This window comes from Cyrtonyx montezumae, unplaced genomic scaffold (assembly GCF_038088225.1).
Source record: "Cyrtonyx montezumae isolate F1298 unplaced genomic scaffold, pur_monq_1.0 scaffold_3, whole genome shotgun sequence".
In the NCBI taxonomy this organism is placed as follows: Eukaryota; Metazoa; Chordata; class Aves; order Galliformes; family Odontophoridae; genus Cyrtonyx; species Cyrtonyx montezumae.
The window spans coordinates 115,218,813-115,239,759 of record NW_027072034.1 but is presented as its reverse complement, the minus strand read 5'-3'; the positions used below and the strand labels follow the sequence as shown (position 1 = coordinate 115,239,759).

General features: G+C 40.2%; 1 protein-coding gene across 2 annotated transcripts in view; it reads left to right on the top strand.

Annotated features, from left to right (window-relative positions):
* CHST11 (carbohydrate sulfotransferase 11) overlaps window positions 1–20,947 on the top strand; it is a 153,880-nt gene that overhangs the window by 50,716 nt on the left and 82,217 nt on the right. For both annotated transcript variants that reach the window (XM_065743120.1, XM_065743119.1), the window contains exon 2: window positions 13,025–13,110. In XM_065743120.1, the coding sequence (XP_065599192.1) occupies window positions 13,025–13,110 (86 nt within the window). The remainder of the gene's footprint in view (window positions 1–13,024; window positions 13,111–20,947) is intronic.

Genomic DNA, 20,947 nt, shown 5'->3' with positions numbered 1-20,947 from the left:
CCTTTGTGTGCCCACAACAGCACTCTTGACCTCGAACTCTGTCATCTTTCTTAACTGCATAGCTACAATAAAAACAAAGCGCCAAGTAAAAGCTATAAATAAAAACAGCCATGCCTCATGGCCACCCTGTCCTTGTAATTTTTCTGCCTCTGAAGCCTTTTCTGCTTTCTGGGTGTTTCTTTTTTTTTGTTGTTTGTTTGTTTGTTTTCCTGTAGTTTGTCTAGTTTAGGACTTCTGTGTGTACGGAGGACTTCTTAGCAACAGATGAAGGGAGCCCTGAGCGGGGCCTGTGGGCACTAAGACACTCAGGGGAGGTTTTGGTTGAATATTAGTGAAAAGTTTTTTCTCAGAAAGAGTGGTGCTGCAGTGGCACAGGCTGCTCAGGAAGGTGGTGGACTCATCGTCCCTGCAGGTATTCCAGAGATGTGTGGATGTGGCACTGAGGGACATGGTCAGTGGGCATGGTGGGGATGGGCTGGCGGTTGGACTAGGTGATCTTAGTGGTCTTTCCCAACCTTAATGAATCGGTGATTCTGAAATGGAGGAAAAAGGGGTACTGGGCTCGAGAACAGTTTAAAGCCCTGGAAACTGTAGGGTGACGCATGGCAATTTTCTGGTTCCTCTAAAACAACTGGAGCCATGACCCAGCCAAGACTCTGTGCCATTGCCACCTCGTGTCTCCCATCACCCTCCATCACATCTTGTGTTGGGCAGAGTGGGACCTGGATTCCCTCCCCTTGATTGTGGGGTAGGCTGCACATGGGTTCTTCCTCAGCTCACAGCTTGGGGAGAGCGGAGGAAGGGAGCTGGGTGGTGAAGTGGGCTAGGAAGGGTGAGGGAGGAGAAATGATTAGCAGGGAGTGAGCCTGAGAGTCTAGTGGGGCTGCATGGGGACAACAGCACAGTACTGAAGGGAATAGTCTGGTGAGGGGAAAAAAGGTGGAACTAAAATTCAGGGAGTACAGGATAAAGAATTCAGAAAAATAGAATAAATTTTGACAGGAAAGGAGATTGATTAAATAGGAGAGTTAAAAAGCAGTTTGTTCTGGAAAGGTAGGTTATTAAATAAGAGACTACTGCTAGATGGAAAATTCACATAGCAATTTTATTTTAATGTTATTTAAACTTTCAGTCTGGAAACTCTAATGAAATAGGCATAAAAAATAGAGAAGGGCAAAGATAAACCAAAATGATGACAAAGTGTCTTTGAACAGTAAAACATGATGCAGCAAAGTCACAACTCTTGAAAATGAAGTAATTACAAGATAGAAAAATTCCAGCATCTGGTGGTGTGTAAAACACTGGCGTGCTGTGTCAGCATCAATAATGCATGCGTGCATTCACTCGTGTAGTTGTAATATAGTCATTCGTATCATGCCTGCATGAGTAAGAGCACATATGTGCACAAATGGTGTCCTTCCCCACTGAATCCTGTGCTATAACTGCTTTGCCTGCTGGGGACTTGAGCAGTTGATCTCAATGAATCTTCGTTTTACCATAAGCAGTTCAGGTCCTAGCTCGTGGAGAGGCACAGATCTGTTCACATTTGTGGAGCTGGTATGATTTATCTGAGCTTCAAGAGGGATAATGTGGCAACCCTCTATTGCAAGTGTGAAATAAAAACAGGTTTTTTTTAACTTGTTGGGTTTTATTATTTAACAGAGCTTTTATATATGCCTCCTTGGTAATGGCTGATTAATATTTAATCAAGACAAATGGAATTTTCAGCATAAAATGTAAGGATTACCTCAAAAGCAGCAGCAGTCTGAGATTGCACCCTCCAGGCCCTTCTTGTCTACCAAGCAACTCTGTGGCTTTAGAAAGCATTAGTTAAACTGTAATTTTTATTGTGCTTTACATTTCTGAGATGAAAATCTGAAGTATTTTTGATTGGAAAGCAGTTTCATTCTTCCAGCTTGCCAGAACTTGTGACAGAATTAACCCACACAGAGTTGAGAGCAATGCAATGCTCTAATACATCACAGAAACCTACTTTGTAGACTTGGAAGGTTAAAGATGGACAAGCATCCTAAGCATTTTCTGCAAACAAATGTTTTAAAATGTACTTTACAACATTATGACCCTCTTTGTTTTAATGATACAAGAATATTTGCATGTCAGGATCACTCCTGTACTGATTCATTTGGAAATGAATAAAACAAAAGCTAAGTTGGCAAGTGAATCTATATCAATCTGGCATACATAGTACTAATTCAGAAAATGTTTGACAGTTTGTAAAAATAACTGTAACTGGGAAGTCAGCGCTGAGCAGATAACACTTCCCTTGAGATCCTCAGGAGACCAGATTTGGTGCTGGTAATAGTTCAGTGTTCTACTTTATGACCCAGAGAAAAACACAGTCATTTACTATTTTCAGAGGACACAAGAGTTAGGGTAATGGTAAATGGAGAGGATGAAAACAACAAATCAATAATACAGAGCTGTGAACACTTAGTGACTTGGGCTTCAGCAGATAGTGTGAATTTAATTAGGATGAATGTGTAGAGGAATGAAATCTAGATGATACTTACTGTGAAGAGGATTCTTTCTATTAAAAGGAAGGTCTGGAAAGGATTTAGGCATGATGGTTAACCAGCGGGCTTGCCTGCTCCCTTCTCAGCAGGAGAGCTAGTGCCACCCATGCACATGGAAGGGTGGCATACAAAGGCAAGGTTGTACTTGCTCATCATGTGGGTCTTGCTGAAACCTTCACTCTGTGTTGCACAGGGGTGCCCTGATTTTAAAAGGTTGTAGAGTTATCTTTGAGTGTGCTCGGAATAAATCTAGAAAAGTGAAGAAGCCCTTAGAAAACTTGCTTCAGCATGATGGTTAGAGAGTGTCTAGGTCACAGCATACGGATTTCTGCACGGAGCTGTGGCTGTTAAGAGTGGATAGACACACAGCAAGATCCAGTGGCTGGAAGGTACTTGGGAATAAGTTATGTTTGGGGAGGAGAGTTTGACATAAAATTAAGGCAAACTCTTGGCAAACTTTGAAACAAGATGAGTTGACTACCTGAAGGATGGACTGTCTTAACAGGGTTTTTCTTTTAGGGAGGTCTTCTCTGGCTTTGCTCATAATGGTCATCAAGGCTAGATGTTCAAAGTCATCCTTTCTGATTTTGTAGTTGATAAATTCCAGCAGTGACTCAGCTCTAGAGTCCTAATTCTGTGGCCCCAGAGTCTAGTCAGTGGAGTAAGTGGGAGCTTCCCTGTGGATTTCAGTGGGTATAGGGGTAGACTGCACATGTCTGAGGTAAACGGGGTAGGAGAAATATGAGCAATAGCTTGTGGTTGAACTCTGCAGGCCTGCATTTTTTTTGGGCTGTCGTGTGCATTTGGTTTATATTAATGTACATGACTGTGGAAGGAAAGATAGTGTAGTATTGAACTGGACCAACAAACAGAATCATATGCTAGTGCAGAAACTACAGGATGTCTCTTGTCCAACCTCGTGCTCAGAAAGTGTCAGCTATGATGTAAGACCAGGTTCCTCAAGGTCTTAAAACATGGAAGTATTTAAAGAACTGCAGTAACACTCAGAGAAAGAGGCTTACTGTAACAGTACAAGTTCTTGCTATCCAAGGGTTTGGATTTGAACAGTCTGGCAGTTATTTGGTGGAGAAACTAGACTGTTGCATTAAAGCTGTGTAAAGTAGAAGCAATGGAACTGGAAGCAGCTCAAACAGTCACTCTTGCGTGAACTCTTAAGGTTGAAAGCATTGAATTTACTTCCTTCCCCTCTAGTTTTTGTATTCCACATGCATTTCCTTTAAGCTTTCAAGATGTGAACATTTCCAAGCAGTTGCAATCAGGCCTGACATGGATCCCATTGAGATCACAGCTGGTAGCTCACAGGGAGTGAAGGCAAGAAATCTAGCACTCTGTTAGTACTTTAGGTTGTGCGTAGAGGAAGGAGACCACAATATGTTTCTGTTAGTAAGACCTTGTAAAATTTTACTTATCTGAAGGAAATATCTAACAGGGTTTGTTCAGAGTTGCACCCTTCTGTTATCTTTAAGGACCCTCTTGAGAAAAAAATCTCAAAGTGAGAGACATCTTCACAAGGATGCTTTCATTTTTTTTCCTGTCTCCTGCTCTTTCAATGTCTTTCCACGTGAAACCTCACAAACTGAAAGAACAGATATATTTTTTTCCCTTGGAAAAGCTTGTAAGGTTCTGTGTAGCTGTTTTGTTGTCCTTTTCCTTCACTACTGTGCTGTCAGAGTGATCTTAGATTTTGAGGTATTTAGTGCTCACCTGCTGCACCATTACAAGAAATGTCACAGGGTGTTTGGCAGGTTATTAGTGACTGAAACTAAAGGTTATTATTTTGTATGCCAATTACAGAATATTATTACCAGTAAAGCTCAGATAGTTATCCTGTATTCTGGATCCTCATAAACTAGGCCTCAAAATCTTGTGAGATTACTTCATTCCCATTTAATTGAAGAAAAAGCTACTTGCATAGTGGACCTACATGTATTACAAAGCTTTGGTATGAAGCATATCCATAAAATTTGGAGGAAGAATCTCCATCAGGTAAAAAGATTCAGTGTATCCAGCATCCTTTTTGATGGTGATACTGGAAAATGTCTTGTGTAACAGCTACTTGGTTCAATTCCCTTATAAATGTTCTCATTAGAAGTAAAATCACATGAAGGTCTTTGCTCATTCACTCCTTTTTCCTCTCCTACGTGCCCTTGGGAGGTGGAATTGGTTTGCTTGGCCTATCCACTTGGATATGTGTGAAACATGACAACGTTTCCTGGCTGTAGACAGAAGGCATCACAAGGTTTTAGCTGAACATATTGAAATGAGGGGAGCAATGGAAAGAGATAGTGAAAGGGGCTGGAACTGTTGAAAGATAAGCAGCCACTGGAAACAAGTACATTCCAGGCAAGCACAGCTTTGAATGGTTTTCTTGTGTTTGGGGAATTTCTCCTTAGAGAAAGAGAGATCCAAGGCAGTCTGTGTATCACCCAAGGTTGGTTATAAAGCCGGGCTCTATAATGATAATACAGATTATGCAAATTGAGACAAAGTTTTATAGTGCTAATGTGTGTTTTACTCTTCTGGACGCTGAAGTGCAGTGCGGGTCTAAGGGAACTGACAATGTCCTATTCATATGTAAAATGTTCTGAGGAATCTGTGGTTTGGAATATTTCAAAACAGACGGCATGAGAGAATTCTTCCATATGAAAGCAATATTATCTGTATACAGCTTGTTGCTAACAGGGAGAGAAAGAAGAGCGTGTGAAAGCAGCCTCCCAGCCTCTGCATATGGATGCATGGATCCTGCTGGAAGAGGGCTTCCAGCTTCCACCGTGCAATGGAGGTGAGGAGCTGGTGGGGATGTGGCCCACAGTGCTGTGCAGGCATGTGCCCAGTCGGCTGCTGGGAAAGTGAGGGATCTCACAGTGGGGTTGATTGCTTCTCTGTGCCTTAGGATTACTTGGAGTTTAGGAGTCTTAAACAGAATTGACAGGACAGCACAGCTGTGTATTAATTATTAGTCTGGACGTTTTGCAACTCACAGGATCAGTCCTTTACTGTCTGTGGTACTCTTACTATGAGCATTTGGCCTTCACGTTGCAAAGGAAGCTACATCCTTATTTTGTAAGAGGTCATCTTCTTATCCAACAAGCTGCAGCCATAATCCTCTTTGACATTATGAGCGACCGCTTTGGAAGCGATTACTGCAGGATTTCATACTTTCTTCCCTGCTTATCAAATTCTTTAGTGCTTCATTTTTGTAAAGAAAGTTATCATGCATAAGTCACAATAAAGTATCAAGAGGATATGGTCACACTAAAAATATCAGGGGCACTGCTTCAGAGGGGATAAATCTCTGTCCACGTGGACACGCCTGTGGAACAGAAATGATTTGTGACCCTTTCATTCTGTTTGTGTCAAGTGGGGTGCGCACATGTGTGTGCAGGTAGCACTTCCCCCTGATGTTCCAGCTGAGACAAAAAATCTCAGCATTTCTCTGCTTTGGGCTAAGATGATTGCTGCAGCTTCATTTTCTATTCTGCTTGGCTTGTGAGAAGGCTTGCTGTGCTTTTTAGTATATCCATAGCAAACATGATTTTGTGTTTCATCTTCACTGCACATCTGTTGAGGAACAGTAAAGACATAGTGGCTCAAATAGACTGCAGCTGCAGCAGCCATCTTTCTCATCTGGACTGCAATTCAAGATAAATGCTTTAAAAATTACAGCTTTCTAAAGAAGCCTTCCTCCTTTAAAGGTTTTTCTCTCACTTTCTTTTTTTGAGTGAGCCCATACAGCATATTCTTTGAGTAGACTGTAACTGACAGCATTAAGGAAATAGTGGGAATTGCAGAAAATAAAGTTCTTACTTCTTGTTCTTTAAGACAATGCAAATGTAGGTTTGTCTTTTTCTTTCCTCTGGACTTACATTTACATAGTTTTCATTTGAAATTACATCAGAGTGGTGGGAGATAGCCAACTATCTACAGGCTTGAAAACTTGGCTGGTAAGAACTGAGTGGAGTATTCAGTACTTCACTATAAAGAGAACCTGAAGACAGATACACGTGCTTGTGTTGTTATAGTGAGTGTCTAATATGGGAGGCGCCTCTGAAAACCTGTAAGCTTCACTAGAAATTTTCCAGCTTTTCCAGATTATCACAGCCCCGTTTTGCAAAAAGCATGGCTAACTTGCAGTGGAAAAGTAGAAAAAGTGTAACAGCCAGAAAAAGAGGATTTTTTGGTGTTTTGAAATATTGGATCCACAGTGTTCATTCATGTAAATTCATAATAAATAGGATGGGTTTTTTTTCTTCTATGAAATATGTGCAGTTAAAACCAATCAAAAAATTGTTGGTTTCTTAATTCCTTTGTAGAAAGTTTCCTTTTTGGGGAAAAGGAAACAGAACTTTTCGTTAGGTTTATGTGGATAGTAAAAAAAAAACCAAAACTTTTTTCTATGAAGACTTAGAAATAATTCTGAGAGAACATAAGTAGACCCTTTCATCAATGTTCTGAAGCACGTGACATTGCTAATGGATGGCGTAAACCTGGGAGTAAAAAGAGATGAACGGGTAGCTGAGGTGGCCAGTGATCCATCCAGAGTAGACCCATGACATTATTTCAATGCCAGTCAATCTGCATTTCACGCCTGTAAAAACAAGACAATATCAGAAAAATTCTGACCAAATCTAATATAGTTTGCACCCACAAATTTTCCTTGCTGCATTAAAAGCATTGTTTGCCTGTGTGGGACAGAGATAAACAAAACAGAGCTCTCCTAGTGTGGGAAGTGAAGCCTATGGGAAAGTCTCTTGATTTAGGTTTGCGAATAACTTCATGAGACTTCTAAAGAAATTCCACATGGATTAACATAAAAAAAAAATACTGTAAAAAAGTGACTATTGTTCATTAGCAGAAAAAGTGTTGTGTTAATTTATACCACATGCAACGTCCATAGGGTGGCCCAGGATCTAAGTCTCTGCATAATTTCACCAAGGATATTAATTTCCCCACTGTGCCCAATTAAACCCATCCCCAAGCTAATCTGAGAACAAACAGGATAAAATACAGAGTTATTTGTGGAAATCTGTCTTAACGCAAAAAGTAATTAAATATCTCTCTATCCTTTGGAGGGCATTTATGACTTTTGTAATTAGTGATTAGAACTCAGAAACAAATGTTAAGACTCATTTCCTTGCTCTGCCAGGATTTGTTTCATGCAATTTCAACCCATGTAGGCTGGCTGGTCAGTGGAATGAAGAGGGAGGCCACTTCTGTGGGAAAACAGAAGGATCCATACCTGTGGCTCTGTTAGTGATGGGAGCTTAAATGAGTACTTTAGAACAGACACTTTACTTCCTAAAATCAATGTGACTTGAAACAACTAATTTGCTTTGGGCATGTTTTTAACCTCCATGCCTCTCTTTTTCTGATCTGTGAACTGAGGAATGGCTCTTGGTCCCTTAACAAGTGGCTTTGCTGCTTGTGTCAGCTGAAATAGTTCCACTAAGGATTGGATCTCTATTTTCATCCTTCACTGTCATTGTATCCATCCACTGTCTTACTCTGTGGTAGGTTCCTCTGGTAGGTGAGTGGGAGTGGAAACACCAGACAAAGCAGGGTGGATGTGTGGAAACAACAGATCAGTATTGCTAAACTAAAACACTTCATCCTCATTCCACGTGTGGGGCTCTAAAACTTGGAGCTTTTGGGATTCTTTTTTTCTTGCCATGTCCATACAGCTTTGAGCTCAGCAAGGTCTCTGGTTTGTCCGGGAGGCACAATGATGATAACATGGTAAGGTGCTCTGATCACACACTTGTGCTTGTTTTTCACACTGAGCAATACCTTGTGTTTTTAATTACTGTAAGGCATGAGGCAAAATCTAGTTCTGCAGTAATGTAGAGAAAAAAATACCGCTTAATTCTTGCATTTAAGACTGGCATATTCATATACAAGACCTAGTCTTGTTTTTATTTTCTAAAAATAGATTTCTCAGTGTTCAACAAGAAAGCTGCAATTTTGCTGTAAGAAAACAAAAGAGTGCAGTCAAGAGTTTTGTCGTAAATCCTTGCACCTCTATTCTCCCTACTAAGGACCAATAACGTAGTATAAAATCTTCATCTGAGTGCCACGCAGTGCAAAGACCCAAACATCCCAAAACATTACTATCCATCAGTTGATCTTCAAGAAGGATAAGTGCTCGTAAATGAATGCCAGGGAGCTATCTGAAATAGTTACTGAGGCTTTGTGCTAACATATTCATTCCTCATGCTCCTGGTTGCTGGTTAAAAAATAACCCTTTACTACTGTTCAGTGTCCTTACCCTGATTAGTCTGTTAAAGAAATCATAGGAATTTTTATGAAGTTTGAAATAAGGGCAGTCTTTATTCTTTGCTGAGTCTCTGATTCAGTCTGCAATTTGGACTTTGCTTAAGTGAAGTATTGCAGAACAGATTTCTGTAAATTATTACAGAAGGCTTGTTTTCCTGATGCAGAATGAACCTGTTAATGACAAGCTTGTTCAGCATGATTTTAGCTAGGAATCTGAGAGCTATGTGTTAAGAACTTTAGAAATTGCCAAATATTCAGTCCAAAAGCCTCTGACAAACCTGGAAGAAGATTGGTTCCTCAGGACAATTATTTATTGAAGATACTTACTTGTGCAAAATATGTGTTGAGCCGTGCTTGGTTTGAATTTCACATAGCTAGTGCTTTTGGAAGAATTTTTCTCTGCTGCTTTGGGGTCATGGCAGACATCTGTGCTGGCATTTGGAAGACAAACCGCATCCAAATCTTCAGCCCAAGGAATCTCTTGAGTCTTTAGTATGAGTATAATTAAATTATTTTTACTTTGCTTTAAGGATTGAGGAAACCTGAAGTCAGTAGCATAGGCAAACATGTCTGGAGACATTGAAAGCATTTTGATGCCATTATCTTGCCAGGCCAAATAGCACTGATTTTTCTGTCTTTGTTGGGTAGAGGATGTTTAGTGAATGTTTAGCCCTTTCTTGGCTGTTTATGGCTCTAGGAGAAGGTGTTATCTTTTGAACCTGCTCATTGCTGTCAATTGAATGTGGTTCCATGGAAAACATTAACCCTGGGCTGAAAATATATTTGAATTGTCAATAGCTTATTTCTTTAAAACATAAATGGTTTCACATCTTCAGTGGTTGTCTCAGCATACTGCTTCCAATGCCATATTTTGTGCTTATTCCTCACAAGACATCTTCTTTCCCAAATAAATGCAATGAATTATGTATAACAGCTTTCAGCGATACTGTATTAGGGAATTTTGTCTTTGTACTTTAGACCAATGTAATGAAAAATTAAATATTAATATATCCTCCGAATTTTTCTCAAATGTTGAGATAATATGAGACAGTATATTTAAGAAGCACTGAATGGAGGTAGTGTTTTTGAATTTGTTTTTTGTTGTCTTGCAAGAAGTAATTAGGATTCTACAAGCATTGTAAATGAAACATTACCAAATAGCAAAGTTGTTGCTAGAAAGAAAGTAGGGATCTTTTATTATACAGAAATCTAGGAAGTGGGAACATCTGACATTTGCTAAGTTTAGAATGGGAGTGGTATAGATGGCTGCTGATTTTGCATACTCAGCATTTCAAATGCTTCTTACTTGTTTCTCTCAGAGCAGTGAAAGAAGCAGCAATTACTTAGGGTGGCTCTTAGTGCAGTGTGGCCCTTTTTACTTGATTCAGCAGACTTAGGAGAAATGGTGTCACTTTCTCTTCTGACACTTGTGAAAAGGTGCCCTTTTTGGTCCTGATTGTGCAGATTTTAGTAAAATAGATCAAAATTTCATTGTGGACAAATTGTTCCTAAAGAAAGAAGTAACTTGATGTCTTTACAGGCCTTCTATTTAAGTGACAAGCTAACAGCTTGTTCAGTTGCTCCCAGTCCTGGCTGAATTCAGGGCATTGCTAATTCTGCTGCAGTTGCAGTATTAACACCACTCTTTAATCATTCAAGGCATTATCTACTGTTGTCAGCTGCTTCTCCCACTTGGTGTTCATGAACGGGATCTTTTAATCAGTCCTTGGAGCCATGCATATGCACTACTTCCCGTTAGATTATAATTAACTATAATTATGGATGGAGATCAGCCCAAGCCATAAAATGTAAATTTAGATATTTACTATGTTAATAAGAAGATTTCATGAAGATAAAGGGCTTGATTTCTAATTTTCACTGTCACAATAGTATGAAGGAGTCTTAGTGACAGTGTTGTTGAAATCAGTATAACTGCAGTTTGCACCCCCATTTATTATATTCTTACTGCAGATTGCAGTAAGACAAACCTAAGGTATGAGAGAGATTTCTTCTCAGAAAGGAGGAACATTCCCATTTATGTCAATGCTGAGGTTACATTTCAGGTGTAAGCATTATCCAGATGTGCAGAGAGCTGCTGCTTACAGCTGCACCAGTGTGTACTGTCACAGGCACTGGTAAGTGGGGAAACAAGCCCTGTGTTGAGCTCCTGTGTTGCCATGCAAACTCCACAGTCCTGTTCTAAAAGCTTTATTGGAAAAACACACCAATTAAATAATATTAGGATTCATAAAAAGGATTCAGTGGTTTCTATGGCTGAAGTTCTACTTAAGTATTTAGCTTTTCTGGGGAGACAGTTGCTTTCTTGTTTGTTTGTATTTGGGAATCAAATCCTACATATTGTGCAAATAATTCCATGGTTTTGGCTGCTTCTGCTGCATGTAACATGTTGCTGTGTTGATACCTGCTGGTTAAGTGAAGCAGGAAGGGATGCGTTTATGCACATTACTGTGGATAGCATTTAATGGAAGTGAAAAGTGAAATACTAGGGAAATTAGGAAACAATGCGCTGGACTTCTTACTTTGAAACAAAGATTTGGTGTCCCAGAATCCTGGTTAATCAAAGTGCAGTGATCAGCTGCTGAGGCTGTCTCACATCCTGGCTGTAAGGTTTTCTTCCTCAAACCACTTCCAGACGCCGGAAGGTGACATTACTCATGCAATTCTTTTCTAACGTTTTAGTAATTCTAAACATTTTTAGAGGTAACTTTTAACAAGGCACATTGCCACTACAGCAAAGCAATTGTAGCATTTGGCTGCGTGTCTAGAAAGGCTCAGAAGCTTATCAGCTATCTAAACGTAAATTAAAACTGTAGCCTCTTATTGCTGTTCTAACTGTGAAGAAAACATTTAGCTTCTTTGCTTACTAAGTGTGTGTCTAAGTCCTGTTAGAAGACACACCGAGTGGTTGTTTGCTCTGGGAAAAAGCGACATGGCACATTACTAGGTGATTATCTTCAATTTAAAAATAGATACTGTCTGAGTGAAGGAGGCTGTTGTGTCTCCAGACTGGAGCTGCATGCAGTATTCAGTCTGCACGGAAACTCTTACACATGTTCATGCTACTTGACATATCGATTATGATCATGTACAAGCACTCTGTTTTAAAACATAGCTTGGCAGTATCCTCCCAGCTCTTGGCTTGACACCTGCAATAGCATTTCTGTCAGCGCTGCAGATCAGAGCTGTTACTGCAGGACACTTCAGCAGTTTCCTTCTACAAAACCTGCCAAGTGATGCCAGGCTACCCAGGACCCCGTCCAAACTGGCCTTGAGTGCCTCCAGGGATGGGACACCCACAGCTTCCCTGGGCAGCTGTGCCACTGCCTCGCCACCCTCTCAGTGAAACATTTCCCTGGTATCTAACCTAAATTTCTCCTCTTTTAGTTTAAAACCATCTAAGCTTAAAACCTTTCTCCTCTTTTAGTTTAAAACCATCTAAGCTTAAAACCTTTATCTTTGTGCCTGGTGGGATTCAGATCAGGATCTCTTATGGAAAGACTAATTATCCAAAATGATCCTGGATCAGCCCTCTGACAAAGCCTTTAGTTTGAAAATTTGCTTGTGTCCAACGGTAATAACAGTCTCTGTTGATTTTCAGACCAATTAAATATTGAACTTCAATACATAGAGCTAAATGCATTTTGGAGCAAGAAAGTACAGCAGTGATCAGCTGTATGTGTACTGCTGAGCATCTCTTCTGGGACAAACTGAAGCTGTAGGCCAGAAGCTTTAAAATGTTTTAATATTAGGATCCTGTGGGCCTCTGTATTTCAGCTCAGAGAGGCTGATAATGTTGCATATTGGAGATGCCAGTTGTAGGAATTAATCCAACTGGTCCACAAGGATCAGGGGAGCAGGTACCCATCGCTGCTCAAAATGGGGTCACTTTGGCTTTTAGTACTTGTGCCAGAATTTTGGGGCACTCCAGCTGAAAGCTTTTGGGTAACAGCTTTTATAAGATGAAAACTAGAAAGCTTTGGTTTAGTACCTTCCTCAGTTTATCAAAGATTTAGCTCTTGGATAATTTTTACAGAAAGTAAAATTAGGAATTAATACACAGTACCATCTGTAGAAATCCCCCATTTATCAGAAAATCTGTCCTTGCTGTAGGTATTGCAATTGATTACTGCTAACCAGTGTTGGTAACCTGTATTAATTTCAATTTCCCCTTGCAGTAATGCGTAGAAATCCATTTGGGATGGACATTTGCTGCCGGAAAGGATCCAGAAGCCCACTCCAGGAACTGTATAATCCCACCCAGGTGAGTATCTTGTGGCTATGATCAAACTTTCCTGCCTGGTGTACTTAATTTAAAGGTGTTTTGGTCTGGGTTTATGATGATGATGATGATGATGATTATTATTTTATCATTTATATGCAGTAGCTGCTGTCTTCTTGGAGAAATGATCCTGGGACCTGCAGATCTGAGACATAAAGTTCTGTGGTTTGAACTAAGGGCCAGATTTCAAATGGTTTTTAGTAGTCTAATGATGCAAATTCATCAAGGTATTTTTATTAGGTACCTGAAAGCCTTAAAGTGTTTTTGATCTCTCAATGAGCTGCTGTAGCATTGTAATTTAATCTGGTGGTCAACACACAGAGTGGCAGGGTGGAGTGAGAGTAAGTGACGTGCTGTACATGAATCAGCAAGTGCAGGAAGGTAGAAAATTGCAGTAGTAATGTATGAAAATCATCTGTATGGTTTTCAGGTAGCCAGTTGCCCATCCTATCCTGGATCATTTCTTCTATGAGATTAAGACAAAGCACAGTAGCTAATGCTCTTCCTTATTTGACACCTGATGGTCTTGATGGGAGTCTACAACAGTCTCCTTGTGATGTGAAGTGCAGGAAAGTTATCTGAAATTTTTACTCCCATTTGTTCTCCTGGATCAATTTATTCCCTACATGTGGCTTGAATCGGCACATTCAGGAACAGCATTTCCTTCTGGCAACTGAGGGGAAGTGCTGCCATTGAGAGAAAATGCCAGCTGACTATTAAAACGTTTTTATTAAGGTTTAACAACTGCCTATTATATATTTATACATCAATGAATACATTGAGTTTTACTAAATTGGCTGTTAAGGAAAGTGAGTATCCCAATAAATCTAACTTGTTAGATTTAACAAGCCAGTAAATGCTTTTAAATACTGTTTGATTATGAAGAGGCTTGCTATACAGTGTGCAAAATGAAATCTAGGTGATTTAAAGTATTTGTATGAAGAATTGACAACAACCTGAAGATGTGTAATATCTGATACATAAGGTAGTTAAGCTCCATTTACTCCATAGTGTGGTTCTCGTGAGCATAGGATGACTTTCTAATTCAATTGGAATTCTGTGCGTGGCTGGGAGCATGAGCTTATCATACTAATAGACTGGCCTTTATTGGCCACTGTAGGAGTCAGTGTTGCATAAATGGAAAGTGCATGTAAAAGCCCTGACGAGTAACAATCAGGTGCTACAAAGAACAAATATTAGAATTTGCAGGTTAAATATTAATATTTAAACACTCCTTGCAGATGCTCAAGAAGAATGGGTAAGGGCTGCATGTTTAATTGTTCTCTCTGGGGTGTGTACTGTGTCAGTTAAAACCTAACTCTTTAAAGGGTTAGGAGGTTAAAGACAATCCCGTAAGCGAGAAACTTCTTTCACTGAAGGCCTGTAATCCCAGCACCCCTGCCAAGCTCTGCCAGCTGAGCTTCCTGAAGCAGAGGATGCAGCTGGCAACTCCATTCCCACCTCTCCTTCCTTCCTGCATGCCCTGACCACGTAAAGCATCATCCTGCCTGTCTGGGCTCTCTTAGGAGGCAGGCAGAAAAGTCAATGTTTGTGTAAGCACAGCATTTCTTGCAGCCAGTATTGAACTAAGCAGATGACATTTTTCACTCTGAAGTGTTTCCATCTGTTTAGTGACACTCCTTCTCATCAAGCTTTTACGTTTTGTTTCTTCGTTATTAGTAGGTATTTGCTCACTTTTTAGGTGGGACCTTGCATACTGCAGACAGTAATACAGGAGACAATGAGTGATGTATCAGGCAAGCAAGTGCACGCAGGAACAAGAAAAGGCAGCAAGTAGAGGCTGACATGAAAGACATCAGACTGGAAATGACCCCTACAGTGTTTCTTCAAATATGTGGGTCATATTTCTTTCTTGCATTTTTGCCCAAAGAAATGTCTGTCCCATCTTTCTTAAGTGACAGATGGGAGACAGGTCTGCATTTTGCCAGGGGGTCTCTTGTCCTCCAGTTGTTCACGAGTTGTACTGAGGAGGGGAGTGGAGACTGGACCCTTAATCTGTCTCTGCAGTTCCTGACTGAAGCAATCACTATTGGCCATTTGTAAAGTCAGCTCAGAAGCTGATAAAATACATATGCCGAAAAGTTTGTAAGCTAGATCTCTCCCTTACTGATACATATAATTGAAACATCCAGTAGATCTTTTAAGTCTTGATGCTCAAAACCTGTTGGATTCCTGGTACTGGGAACACAGTGGAAGAAGCCCTGCAGATATGGCTTTGGATTACTACAAGCTAGATGCACTGGTAAATCTTTAAGGGTAATTTTAACAAAACATTAAACATTTAGTGCTTCCACATGCATGTTTTTTACATGATCTAGTAATAGGAGTACCCAGCTATGGCTCATGATCCTCTGCTCTGCAGCACTTTCCATATGCTTCAGGTCTCCTCAGGTACGTAGCAGTACACAACTGTATGTAATTCCTGTGCTGCTGTTCCTGGGCTGCCTCCAGCATCCCCAGGAGAGGTAGCCAGGGAAGGGGACTTTATGTGGCTCCCTGCTTTCAGATGACATCCTAGCTTGCAGCCTCTTTCTGGCTGTTCCCCGTTAGGGGAGATGTTAGCGCAGTCAATTGAAAATAAAGTGCTAGGATAGGGTCAGCAATCTCTCAGATTTAACATGCTGTATTTTAATGTGAAGAAGACTTTCTACTATGTATTCAGCATAAGGTCGCACTGCCTTCATAAAACCAGATGGAGACAGGTTGATTTGCATCAGCTGAGGATATGACTGTGGGTATTTACTGTGTTGACATATAACAGCCTCTCTGATCCTGAACTTTTTTTTGTTTCCATCTATGGAGTTGTTTGGGTTGTTTGCAGATGCCATTGTTTGTCTTTTGAGACTCTTTTTGGTTTGTCGAATGATTGTGAAAAGAAACAAGAAAAGAAGAAAAATGAGAAGAGGAAATTTTGACTTGAATAAATTCAAATGTAGCAGTGATCTGGGGGTGACTGAACCAGTGGCATACAGGAGCTGAATTTTAGAGAATTGCAGTCAGATTTTCAGTGGACTGACCATAATTGTTCAGATGCTTGGTGGAGAAGGAGAGAATAAATGGAGTGGAGATAGCACTGAGTTAGGATCAAATTAAGTGTCTATGACAAAGCCCATGTTATTTCTGTCATAGTTGAGTGACTGACCTTCTGGTTATTGTAAAAGTAGGAACAATGCTTTTGCTCTTTTTCCTTCTTAATAGAGCACGAAGTGAGAAGTGCATTTGTCTGTGGACAAAAGGTTTCTTCTCTAGGGCTTTCCCTGCAAGATTTTTTGTAAGCACTAATATACCATGAGGGAAAGAAAAGTCGATATAACTCAACTGGATTTCAACTGAGTAAGTGTGGTCCCTGAGTACATGGAGACAACATGCAGTGTCTCTGAGACCCTATTATCCTTTTTTTTTCTTTTCATTTTCAGTTAGAAATTACTGATAATGTGAAGAGGTACCAGTGGCAAATTTTGAGGGCTGAATGAAATGGTGGATTTCTTTAATGGGTTTGTTAAGAAGCTGGCTTGGATCTGTATTCACCAGAACTATTTTCTTTCTGCCACATAGTTGTAATGTGGCGTAGTTGCAAAAGAGAAAATCTAGATGCAACTGAACACATGAAGAGTCTTGCAGAAACATGACACAAGTTTGCATTGCTTATTGTTTTTTTTTTTTTTTTTCTGTATTTCTATATATCGAACCCCAGGAATTTAAGAACATGGGTAAACAAATATTTGTCAAATTTATTCTTGGAAGGCAACATATGAAACTGTGTCTTATAATTTTCATGACTGAGTACAACCCCATTGCTCCAAAAATAATAGATAATTGTGTATCGACTCATTGAACTGGAGTTACCCAAAGTTCAGAATTGGGTAACGTCATACTTGAGCCTTGTACACATTAGTGGTTGACACTTACTTGTTTGAAGTAATGGAAACACTACTGAACTATAACAAATTGCAAGCCAAAAGAGACCTAATATTGAAGGAAAGGGAAATAACTACACATTTAAGTCAGAATTTGTCTTCTAGTTGTCAGCATTAACACTTAATTCCCAGGGAATCGATCTCATCTACCTACCTACACTGTTGCGAGCAACGTGGCAGAGATACAATTCTTTATCCTTTAGGATTGGCATCCCAAGGCTGACTGCTTCTATTTCTTGTTTGACACATTGCCTAACTAACTGACTAATGAGTCAACATAACTGTTTAACGGAAGGTCAAACTGTTTGTCATTTGTTACTTTCCTTTTTAAACACATTTCTTTTTGATGAGGAACTGCACTTCTAGGTGGCTGCTTTTTGGTGTAGCTGGAGCCAGGTTGCCTCATGAGTTGCTAAACCTGGTGAGTCAGTGCTGTGAACCTCACGTTGCCTTTGTGTTATGAAATTGTATTGGACTGTTTCATAGCAGTTGTTCCAAAATGACCCACTTCTTTTATTACTTCCATTTTTTTTTCTCCCCTTCCTTCCTGCCAAGTGAAAAGAAGAAAGTGAGCTGCTGCTTTGCAGACAGTGTTTATACATCTTCAGTCACCTCAGGCCGCAAGTGCTCCTTTTTTGGAGATGCTGTGTGGCTCAAGCTGTCTGGATAGTATCTGGAAACATCAGCCCAGATCATCTCACATCCTTTAACTTCCATCTGGGTTGTTAATTTCCTATCTTCAAGATGATTTCCACTTACTAGAATGACTCTGGTCAGTTTTTTCCTGGACAGAGGTTTGTGGGGAGCTTTGTGATCTGAGCTCTGTGTACATGTTGTCCACAGCACCTTGAATCAAAGGTTCAAATTCTTAAAACTGGTGTTTCAGCCCTTGGTGATCCTGAGGTACTGGGAGCTCTGCAGTTTATTTCTGTGTTCAGCAGCTTTTTATTCTCAGAAATATAAGGAGCAAAGGACAGGTCAGTGAGTAAGATGAAAAGTCTGGGTTGTCGCTGTCAGTAGGTGAGCAGGGCAGACTACCAGAGGGATAAATGACTCATGATGCTCTGCCAGCACACAACAGCCTGTGGCTCATGGGCTTCTTGAGCCAAGCATGTTTCTTTGTCAGCTACGTCATGCAAGAAGAGTCTGAGTTGCCAAACTGTTATAGCAATTAGGAGGAGGGGAAAATTTGTTACTTGCCAGTTTCAGTAAGAAAGGAAGATTGCACCAGTGCTATACATGAACTTTTCTCCCCTTTTCACATGTATATGTTCTAGCTGCTTTATTTTCTCACAAGGACAGGAAGACAGGTACCCTGACAGAATCATTAAAATGGGAAAAGACCACTATCCAGTCCAACCATCAGCCCATTCCATTATTCCCACTGTGCCCTCCGGCTCTGGAACACCTCCAAGGACAGTGACTCCACCATTTCCTTGGGCATCCTGATGTGAACTTTGGAGAAAAACAGAGAAACAGCTTATGTAAAGAACAATACATTAGAATTTATTGATGCTTTGCGATTGGGGTTAATAGTCATAAATGTGTGTCCCTCTGAGGGCAAGAAGTGACCCGCAAGTTTTACTGGTACTGACAATATACATTGTGTGATTGATACTGATCTTTGTAGGCACGTTCATGTGCATAATAGCAGTGTGGTAAGTGTAGCTCTTAATTGCAGTATTTGATTGATCATAGATTAAAAACTTCTTAATGGAAAAGATGCAGAATGGAGACATAAGGAAGAAAATTCAGTGTACAGTGCCAAACTTTGGGAACATAATGCTGTTTGTAAACAACAGTATTGTATCTAATTATCCTCCTGTGCTGCAGCAAATGGCTGCTGATGAAAGAGGAAGTAATTGATTTACTCTGTGAATGACTTCGTATGCAAAAACATTACTGACTGTCATGCTTGCAAGTCTTAAAACAGCAGCTGGCCTGGGATGAAATATTACATTAACCTTAGCAGAAAAACTGCACTAGTGAGAATGCTTTGTTATTAATTACTGATTACAAATGATTAGAGCCTGTTTTAGATGCTGGGGAAATGACATAAGGAGGGGAGGGTTTCAGGTACACTGTGCTTCATATATCATTCCTTTTGACATGATGGATGCCTTTGTAAGTCAAGAGGAATTAATCAGACAAGTATGTACAGTAACTACCAGCACTCAGGGCCAGAATTATCCTCAAGACAAGCTCATTCAAGTTATTGCAGTGCACTGAGATGGATTTTTAGGCACCTGTGTTTAGTAGAAGACTCATTACCTGCATGAAATGAAATAATACAATTGTTGCTCAAGAAAGCTCCAATTTCCCTGTTAGAAAAAGAAGCAGCAGAGATCTCTCTTTCAATCACTACAGTCCTTGAGTCATATTTTATTATATTGAGAGTTCATGCGTTTAAATATAAAGTCTTTCTGGAGGCATACAATTACAAAAAGAAAGACTTAATAATACAGGAGTCATGGCTAAAACCAAAAGACTTCTGTATGTTGGAGGGGAAAGATGGTAACAATTTTCACATCTGTGTGTGACATGTGGACTCCCTGTTAGACCAGCACCAGCTGGAGGGGAGTCCTGTGCTGCACGACCCAGGCAACATCAGTGAAGTTTTTTGTGTCTGCTGACTTGGACGTGTTGCATCACTGCACTGCTTGCTCAGAACCAAGCAGTGCTCAAGTGGGGCACCTGCCTATTTCTCTGCATCAGGGTTCTTTCTTTCCTCCCCAGGTTAAGGTTTTATACCAACTTGACCAGTGGAGAAAACTTGGATAATTATACTTCCGAATACAAAGAGATGTGGCTCTGTTGTAATAACCTTGATCTAAACCTTGTGGTTATTCACAGTGTAGTCTCTCTCATTTATTTCTGGTGCAGGTATTTTCAGGACAGCTTTCTCTACTCAGTGCAGGGTAGCAACTGTTTAAACATTTGCCTTTTTTTTCCCCACAGTCTTTGTTATCAAAGAGGTTTCATAACTCTGTGCAGCAGAACCATACGCTGATTTCAGCAGGGCTAGGCAATCTCTGCAAATCCCAGGAGCCCAGCTATAGCCACTCACTCTCAGAAGAACTGTAAATACAGTGCTTGTAATTCTCATTTACTATATAAATTTAAAGATAAGGAGGAGCAGAAGTTGTTAAAATTTGCAATTATTTTCCAGAGATCAGATACCCAAGTCCCATTTTTACAGCCTTACTGTATCTGATGCAGCTCCTCAAGTCCCATGAACTGACCATAACATTCATTCACGTTCTTTAGCTCAGTACATATAAAATGTGAATTCAGCTCAGTAATGTAACCAGCTGCACCTTACCAAGGTTTTTTCAGTAAAAGTGCAGCAATCTGCTTGTCTGGTTATGCACACATATTCAGAAATGCTCTTCTCTAGGTACTGCAGGCAGAGTAAGGTTAAAATACTGCTTCTGGAGAGATGTGGCTGCAGAAGCCACCATGCATTTTGATACTGGAACACAAGGAAATTCCTAGTATTGCTGGGAGGCAAGCTGTGGAGTTGAAGCACAAAGGTGTAGGTAGTTAAATCCAGCCTAGGTTATCTAATCAGCCTTTGCTAAAGTCAATCCAGTGCTTGCTTCGTGTTTTGGTGTGGTAGGCTTCCCATGTGTGATGCCTGAACAATGGATTGACTAGTCATCACCTGAGTGAGCCATGCTTTGACTGCTTTTAGTTCTAGCTTTCAGACCTTGTTTCTTAATTATGTGGGGATATAAGAATTAAGTGGAAAAAAAAAGTTTACAAGGTAATAGCTGTACTGCATATGAATTGAGCAAAAACAGCGTATATAATGCATGTGTCATTTTCTCAGCTAGAAAAACAACTCACAGTACTTGTGTATCCTGGTGTAGATAGGATTT